At 31.7% G+C, this 9,914-nt stretch overlaps 1 protein-coding gene across 1 annotated transcript; it reads right to left on the bottom strand.

Annotated features, from left to right (window-relative positions):
- Positions 1–905: 905 nt before the first annotated feature.
- LOC114177494 (putative leucine-rich repeat-containing protein DDB_G0290503) lies at positions 906–8,017 on the bottom strand. Its single transcript, XM_028062867.1, has 11 exons — positions 7,902–8,017; positions 6,540–6,705; positions 6,262–6,417; positions 5,602–5,748; positions 5,039–5,119; positions 4,694–4,947; positions 3,203–3,409; positions 3,026–3,118; positions 2,828–2,932; positions 2,318–2,740; positions 906–1,169 (listed from the first exon to the last, which is right to left on the bottom strand). Exons 2-11 carry the CDS (start codon positions 6,685–6,687, stop codon positions 1,005–1,007), a joined length of 1,779 nt encoding a protein of 592 aa, XP_027918668.1. The 5' UTR covers positions 6,688–6,705; positions 7,902–8,017; the 3' UTR covers positions 906–1,004.
- Between the last annotated feature and the right edge of the window lie 1,897 nt (positions 8,018–9,914).

Here is a 9,914-nt window from a genome sequence, read left to right as displayed (position 1 = left end):
ATGACGATGGATGAAAAGTAATGTAAAAATGATAAAACCAAAAAATAGTATGTGCGATGACAGGAGAAAAAATTCATAAATATATTTTGGAATGCACATTCAAAGTGTATTTATTCAATGCATAATTCGAAACTTGTTTTTGGATTAAAAGTACTTTCGGGATTGCATAATCCTGAATTCATTTTAAAAGGGATAACTTCTACCTTTTTGTTATAATTTAAATGAGGCTAATTTGAGGTTTATGGGTTAAGAAGAGAAAAGGGAGGTGTAGGAAGAAATAAATGATTCGTGTAATCTCTATATTTAATTTTACTCAATTGAGTTTAATATTTTTTTAAATAGAGTCAATTTTATCATTTTTGATAAAATTTAAGAACTAAAGAAAATCATATGACTAAATATAAGGGATAAATTATTAATTAAACATGATTTTTTCAAATTTTATTAAAGATTTAACTATGCTTTTTGTCTTTTAAATTGCATGCACTATTTCTTTTAGTCCCTAAATTAAAAAAAAAAAACATCATTTTACAATTCTCCAAATTTACAAAATGCTAATTTTTGTCTTTGAAGTTATACAATATTAATAATACCATTGTTGCTCATCTGTGTATGACCACCAAAATAGTCGTTCTATATAAAGTTAAATTTAACAAAAATCTAATAAACTTAAATAATGATATCCCTTAATAAAATTTTCATAATAAATCAAAAGATTAAAAAATGAAATATTTTGAGCATATGACTAAAAGTATATTTAGTGTTTAATAAAATTTTAAAAGGTCATGTAGATCCAGTCAATCCAATGGCGATGAATTATTGTATAATGCTTAAAAGCCTAGTTCTAATATAGCTTATCTAAAATTAAACAAATAAAGGTTTGGTAAATACTTTGAACGAGCATATACAGTGCACTAAATTGACATATAATATAAATAAGTCTTTACCAATTAGCAGTAGCAGCTATTGGAACATAATAAGGATAGTCCAAAAGAAATTTAGTCTTAGGATTGTAGCAAATGAACCCTTTCATCCTTACTTTCTTGATCCTTCCGATATTTAATTAATTCTGATCTAATATCTGTTATCACATCCTCTGCTCCATGAAGCTGTGCTTCAAGCTCTGCGATCTTTCTTTTATTCTTCGTTGAGGTCTCGGTTTCGCTTTTCTATCCACAACAATATTTTGAAACAAGAACACATCAGAGGAAAATTTTAAAGACGCAACATTCATATGAAAAATGAAAAGAAGAAACGCCCACAAAGTGGACGCATAGTTAAAAATGTATACATCTAATTAGCAAGTAACTTGTTCTATTGTCTAAAAAAAGATTTTGGAGACTTTTGACAAGATTCAAGATGAAGAAAAGGAAAGAAATCTACAGCTGAAACGGCTAAATATTACTCTCATCCCACAAGATCAAAGGCAAAACCCAAAATGTATAGTAATCTTTAAATGGTTAAAACACAACAGTTCTCTCCTTTAACTGCAGACAAATTCTCAGCTCAGCAGCCAAGTATTACTACTTTCAAAGTTTACGAAAAATACTAATTTAATATTGATAGTATGATACTACTATGTAATAAAATTCAGGACAACTTAACTGATTTTATAGGAACCTATTTGTACTGTTTTTATATAAGTAGTTTCAAAGTCTTTAGACGAACTTAAGTATAGTTAGAACTACGAAATTCTAAACTACGAAATGTCACTTTCATGTGCACATGGGTAGTTCGACTCTTCCACTTGACCCTTCAAGCTTTCAAGAGTCTTATTGTGTATATTGGAACTCCCTCAGACACCAAGCATGTGCTTCCCTCTGAAGTCATCATTGCTTTTCACATATATCATTACACTTCCCTAATTTCAAGAGGTTAGGATGTACTAATCATGTTTAATGGAGTTAAGTTTTGATTAAGAAAGTTAACTCCATTTTCTTGTACACTCTTCTCCCTTAAGCTGAGCTCGTCCATTGTAAATAAGGAGTCTCCTTCATTTGTAAAACATACCTTGAAGATTGAATGCAATTCTCCTTGTGAGTTTTTGAGAGTTCGAGAGTTTTCTTCCCTTGTTATGATATACATAAGAATTTAAAACATCTAGCAAATTAGCGTGAAAAACAAACGTTTCTGATATCAAAAGTCAGATATTTTGCTGTTTAGAAAATCATTCCAATGCTTCTTATGACTCAAAAGCATTATTAATGAAAATTCGAATATCACTCACATATTAAAAATTACTTTATTTCAAAATTAAAGTCAGCTTAAACCAATGTGCATAAAATTGAGCATCAATATGTTTATCTTTTATACTTACTGGAGGAAGATACTGAGACAATGCAGCCTGAATGGTGTTCTGAACTTGACAGCTGATCTCCTGTATCTCATTTTGACGATCCAAGAGACGAGCCTCTAGCTCTATGCGTTTCAGCCGTTCATCCTCTAGATGGGACTCAACCTCAACAAGTCTAGCTCTTATTTCATCACATTCTTTCCTAGCATTCTCTGTCTCTCTCTTTTGGGCATCTAATTCAGCCTGCAGCTGTTGAATTTTACCGGAGCTTGATGATGGTGATGACCTTAGTTCTGCTCCAAAAGGACCAAAGCCACGCATATATGATTTCTTCCCAACCAATGTTTGGAAGGCAGTACTAATAATTTCTTCTTCATTTGTTTCTCCCCCTTCCTCAGAATAATCTATTTGGCATCTTTTCTCATTAATTTGTTGAGCAGCTTTGTCCTACAAACAATTGATCATTTAGGGAAGACAGTGAACATCAAGTCAAATTATATAGAAAAATATAGCAGTAATATGAAATTCAACTACATTGATTTCCTTAGACGCTTCGTCAATCCATTCCCCATTTCCCCTTTTGTGTGTCAACTGCCAAAAAGTCTGCATATCGGGCTCCGTTCCGGTCACTGGGTCACGCTGTTAAAATCATATGCTCATTAGCATTATAAAGAAAACGTCATACAATTAGACGTGATAATCATAAGAACAAACGTGAAGCAGAAATCTCACTGCATCATAGCTGGTTGCTAGAAAGGATTTTGACCCAGTAGTATGTTTTACCCGCTGTTTTGCCTTATTTGCCTTGTTTTTTGCACTCATTATCTGAAGATTGACGCAGAGCAAGTCATGAAATTTATTGACATTCACAGGGCAGAATGGTGTATAGACGGGCATAAATTATTGTACCTCAAAATAAGAGCTGCTAAAATAATCAACCAAGAATTGCCAATCAGAATCATTAACATCATTAGGGACATGCTTCAAGGCCTCGTCCTTGGTTTCAAACTTTAAGTAATACTCATGAAGCCTGCTGCGCCAATTCTGATATAAACGGCCTGCTTCATGCAGAATAGCCTTCCGTACCATATCTGTATGTGGAAGTCTCCAATTGTTCTGTTAACAAAAATTGAACCAGAGAAGTTAATTTATCCACGCAAGCACCCACATATTTGAATTGATTAATAGAATAAATGAAGGAAAAAACAGACCAAATGGAACAGCCTTACAAACAACAAAGTAATTTTTCTCTTATAGCACACATACATATAACCGATAGAAAAAAACCAGAGTAATAGGAACCTGAGATATTGTTACAAAGAATAAGGGAATTGAAAAGGGTCTGCACCTCCCTAGCCCAAAGGCACCAATTTTCACACAAATATACAAGATCCTCTCCTTTCCTCTCTCTTATTATATTTAGGATCAAACTCAAGTTTTATTCTTTAGGTGCTTGTAGACTTCTGTAATTGAAATTAGAGTTTGACCTTGATAACGTTGGTGCTGTTTACCAAGGTGATTGGAAAACAAAAACTACATTTTCAAATATGTGATACTTTTCACTGATTTTAACTTTCTAACTACTAATTAACTAATGGTTTATTTAACATAGACTCAATGCTAGAGTAGAATGAAAGCTAGAGTAAGAACATTAGAATACTACATAAATGAGAAGCTCCCTTAGAGACAGCAAGGCTGTGCATGGACACAAATACAGTGGAGTACCTAAAATGAATAGATATTACACTGCATGAATTTTAACAAGGCTCGAAACACATATTTGCTTTAATACATAGATAGTCACATAATTAATGGTACAACAGACAAAATTACAAAACAGAGAGTTTATGTAAGTAAAGAAAGAGAAGAATGCCATAGCATAGGCTAAAATAATTGGATAAATAATCACAAAGTAAATATGACGATCCAGATTGCAATATCAGCCAGTCGCAAAAGCGGAAGGATATCTGACCACATTCCGAATTCTGAAATGCAGTACCACTATAGCACTACTATAGCGCCAACTTATCAACATTGCATTACCCTTGTTCATCAAACCTTTAACTGCGATACGTATACCTTTTGTCTAATTAAGTAGTTTCAAAAAATCTATCACCACACCTGGGGCACCCTCACATCCACAAACACTACCATGCCTTTTTTTTCACTTCCACAAACTGATGATTCCTCATGCATGACAGTGTAATAGATTAGTAGCATATTTTTAATTGAATTTCGTTAAAACCATTTGCTCAAAGGTGAATTTACATCTCTCTTGTCATATTGGTTAAAATAAGCCTCATCTCCACGTACCAGCCAACAAAAAACAAATATATCCTTTAATCAAATATCATTTACAAATCATGATTAAAACCAAACACAATCAATGCCATAACATACCAGAATATTTTGCACTATTGTATCCCTGGTACTTTGTGGAACCTTCTTCCACTGGCGCACATTAAGACGTGCATTCTGGCGAACAATAAGAGAAAGATCAGTAATGAAATCATTGCGGCCTGGACCTATTGCCACCATCTTTGTAGGATGAATGAGAACATCCAACTTTCCATCTGCACTCTGTTGACGCTTCATTTGAAGTGACAACCCTTTTGTCTGTCCTCTTCCCTTTCTTTTAGGCTTGACAACCGTATCTGACACGACATCAAACAAGAGAAGTGTCAAATAAAGCCTTAAACACAGAAAAAACGACCACCACTTAAATGAACACGTCCAACTTTCCACCTGCATTTTGTTGATGGTTCTCTTGATTTATTGACTCTATTGGTTGCCATAATCCCCTCTCCCTAGGCTCGTCAACTTCATCTTAAACATACACAAACGAAAAAGGGTTGAAAAGAAATCAGTTGTTATTGAAATAGTTCCTAGCAGTCAACGCTAATAATGACACATAGAACAACCAGAGAAGTTAAAAACTGCAACTGAAAATTTTAAGACAAATGAACAACATGCTTTAGTAAATGTTTAAGTGCCTCAGAATTAATTTTGCCGAAGCAATCCATGCCGTATGCATTGAAGAAGATTCAGAATGTGTGCTGCAGCAATTTGAAAGGCAGCCCAAACATGAGTATGTTATGCTTTTGGGCATAGAACATGATATTTTTCAGAGAGAAAAACTATCTTAATGAAAAGAAGAATATAGAACATATACTTAAAATTGCCCAGAGCTTTTTCTCTGGCAAACTTAAAATTGCCCAGAGCTTTTTCTCTGGCAAACTTAAAATTGCCTTTAATTAGATAAACAAGGGTATAGAGCTAATAAAGAAGACAATAGAACACATACTAACCAGTGGTAGCAGCTTCTTGCTCCTCCTTACATCGAAGACTCACATCCATCATATTTGATGGATTGCCATAGAAGTTCTCGCAAGCATTCTCTTGACAGTACTGCCCCAAACCACTTGGTCGTTCTTGTCCATTTTTGTTGGGCACAACTGTATTTAAATGCAACAAATATTGAATATAAGACATTGATCAGTATACATGTCCTCTTCAATGTACCAACCCCAAGCAGTTTGAGAAAATATATGCTACATTCAACATAGCTAACAAAGAAGGGAGAAGCGGAGAGTGAAAGAGAGACACCAGTTAATAACTCTGTTGAGAAAATAACTGTCGCATTACCTTAATCAACGTACCAATCAAATCAAGAAATAAATATTTTGATATTCCCTACTACCATTTCCAAAAATATTATAAAAAAACAAAATAACACTCACTATCAGAGCTATCATCACAAACTTTTCCCATCGGATAAGCGTCTTGATATGATCAAACATCATATTTGTCGTACGCAAATAAGTTCTATAATGCCATGTGGCTCTCCTAATATCAATACTAATCCATCAAATTTCTAAAAAAATAGGAATATTTGTAAAGTGGAGGAAAGATGAACTGAATAAAACAATAAAATGAGAAATCAGAGCCAGGTATTATCGTAACCATACCTGCATCTTGTGGTTCTTCACTGTCAAGACCAACTTCAACGATCTTAGATGGATTCATGCGACTATTCAAGATGCTGTGGACACTCTCTTGAAAATTCTCAGCCTGTGATCCTTTTGGTCGTTCCCGTCCTCTTTTCGCAGGCATACTACTTGTACCTGAATCACAAAGTTAATATATAACAACAGTAAGCATATTCTTCTCACAACATGAAAGAAACAGTAAAATACAAGTATACAAGTAAAAAGGATATAATATGATAAAGTCAATCTATGTGTACCTCCCTCATGTTCCTCAATAAAGTAAGGCTCAACTTTCACCACATTCAAGGGAGTATTTGGAATGACCAATTCACCATCTTCACTCTCTTTAACCTTCTTCTGAACGCTGGACCCTTTTGGTCGTCCTCTACCTTTTCTCTTTGCCATGGCCCCTCGAAATGAATTCTGAAACAGAACAATCAGAAACAAGAGCAGCGTATCATTTTCTCTCACACCAAAACCTTAGTCAGGCTGTTTAAAGTGACATTTGGCACTGATAATTTTCAATTCACCAGGTTAGAACAATCAATTTATCAACAGCTGCACTGTATTCAGTTTCGAATTCTCCACAGTCTAAACGGATAACTGGACGTACAATTGCTCTTACAACCACCAAAAGTTTTCATTTTGCAACAAATTTAATTCACCCTCGCATCAAAACTCAGGCATCCAGGCTGCAAACAGATATTATCTTGAAATAATTATACATTATCAAAATATAAGCATACTATAATAGAAGATTAGTGACCATTAAAAAAGCCAAATACAACGAACACAAGTATTACGTATACACGTCAGGTGAGAACTATTGGTTATTGTGAGCAATGATCATTTAATTACAACCAATACATTAAATTTAATGCTTCAGATTGCATACCTAATTACGAATTCTGCCTAATCTCTTTGCTACAATGGAAAAAAAATCGGGTTGAATTTATACTTGAACACACAATCTAAATCATTAATCATAACCTAATGGTTCTAACTCCATGTTCTCATGTTCCACAATAACATAGAATTCTTCTCTTTATGATCTGGTCTCAACAAATAGGCAAAAGATGGACAGAAAAAAAAAATACAAGTTTAAGCTATGTTTAAAGAGATAATATAAATATAACGCAACATCTTATAACAATAAATAATGGAATATTCATCCTCATTAAACAAAATAACACCAATAGCATCAACCAAAAAAAAAAGAAAAAAGTTCTTCACTCCAATTGATAAAACTTAGTCCCCTCCAACATCATATCGCATAGAGTATCAGCATCAAAATGTGAAGGCAACCATGAATAGTGAAAAGTAGCTTCTTCTATGACTCTCATAAAAGAAAAAAAAAATACTTCTGTGACATATTCCATAAACCCACAACAGAAGTCCATACACTGGATGAAACTAAAAAGAAGAGTAAAATAGGGGATTTCATATTATTTTTAAATGACAACGATAAAGAAAGCAACAAAATTGGAGGGGTTTTCTGTGTTGTATTGTCAAATGCATGGTATTCATAGTAGTTCCTACGTAAACTTCAGTGGTGGGTTTCGTCGTGTCGACGATAATTGAGAAGCATGCAATGGTCGGAAAGTGCAGAAGAGGCTAACCGGCCGGAGACAGCGGCGGTCGGAGAAGGCGATAGGCAACGACGTCGGTTTATGAATGCCGGAAGGGTTATTTATACAGAGACGGTGAAACTCAGAAGTCTCTCGTAAAGAGAAAATGTAAAAACGAAAATCAATGAGTTCAGTAAAATGACTTTAATAAAATACGTTGCATCATCAATTGTTTTCTATTCGCACATTTTACGTTTTTATTTTATTTTTGTATATCCTAATTAAATTTCAAATGAAAAAAGTTTAAAAGTTAAAATAGCTCGTTTTCATTTTTAAAACATTTTTTTTTTGTGATAGACAAAAGTTAATGAAATATAAATATGGAAAATTAAAATAATTGATGGTAAAATATGAAAAAGAAAACATAAATACTAATTTGTTGGTAAAATCATAAAATTTTAAGAGTTCCGTATCTTTTCTGAATTCTTAAAATTTCGATATAAATTTTGACTGGTCAACATTCTTGAATGTGCAGACGTAATATTTATGTGACTAAGGTTACTATTTTATTCGCTCCATTCCATTGTGTATTTGGTTTTCTTTGTACCATGCATCAAGAGAAATTGTGTTTTTCACACACACTTACAAATGGTAGACTTATTGACAAATACTTGTTATTTAATTATTTGTAAAAGCATCGACTCACATGTTATTATTGTTATTATAAAAGAATAGTAATGATAATAATAATATATTAATCACTTTATTTATATATATATATATATATATATATATACGACCACGTAAGATAACTAATTTATAATTTACAAATGTTATATTTTTAGACTTATGTCGCTTTAAAAGATATTGTAGTTTTTTATATTTCATAATTTGAAATAAAATAGAACTAATATTATGTTTTAGTCTTTTAAAATATTTTATTGATCAATTATTATTCTAATCAGTTTTGAAAACGGTTATTAACTAGTGTATTATTTATATTGTGTTTACTTTTTATAATAATAAAAAAATAATTATATTTTATAATTTTATTATAGATAATTGTAATTTATTCTATAGATAAGTCTTTTATTATAAATAGATATTTAATTTTTTTTAAAATGGTTAAAGTTTTAAAAAATCAAATAAAATAAAAGTTAAATTAAAAAAATCACTTAAAAGATAAAATTAATTTAGAAAATGTTACTTAATGATATAATAGAAAATAAAATATAAACAAAGAGAAATTTCTTTTATATAATGGTATAGATGATAGGACTGCTTTTCAGAGGTAACAAGTATACAATCTAAATGAAAAAGCATCATAAAAAGTTAAACAACATATATAACTATTAACTTAAAAGTTTAAATTTGTAATAGACAATCCAATAATAAAATATAGTAACATAACTATTACTAAAAAAGAGATAGAATAAAATATTATAAAATAAATGCCCACAAGTTTAAATTATCTTGTTCTTTGCAAATAGTGAATTGCAAGTAGGGAAGGATTCTTAGCAACGACCTTTCTGTTGGATTCTTTATGCATATGTTAATGAAATTTGCATAATACATTTTAAGACTTAATTGCACTTTGATGCATTCAATTACCTCCCATAAGTATAACATTCACTTTCTTACTTTTAGAATATTTTATGTAGCATAAAACTCACTTTATTTGTAGGACAGATTTCAATTTTTTTTAAATTAAAATATTTAGTAATTAGATTACTTTTTATTTATTAAATAATTAGTTTGAATAAAGTAATTGAAATATTATAAATTTTAATTTTTTATTTGGTTAAAACAATTTAATTTTTATTTTATGATGATCTCAATTTTATTTTGAATTTAACTTAAATTTAATCTTCAACATCTTGACTTTTGGTTCAGGTAGACCTTCGATCCGACTCGACTTTCGGCCTGATTCAACCCTCGATTTGGGTCGGCCCATGTTAACACTTTGACAAGTGTACCAAATCGTGCAAATAGTAATCAGTAATATCGAGATATCGTTTTCTAAGAAACTTGTGCAATACTAAATAAAAAGGCTTAAATACCTTT

This window comes from Vigna unguiculata, chromosome 3 (genome assembly GCF_004118075.2).
Source record: "Vigna unguiculata cultivar IT97K-499-35 chromosome 3, ASM411807v1, whole genome shotgun sequence".
NCBI lineage: Eukaryota > Viridiplantae > Streptophyta > Magnoliopsida > Fabales > Fabaceae > Vigna > Vigna unguiculata.
This window is presented reverse-complemented; position numbering and strand designations above follow the sequence as displayed.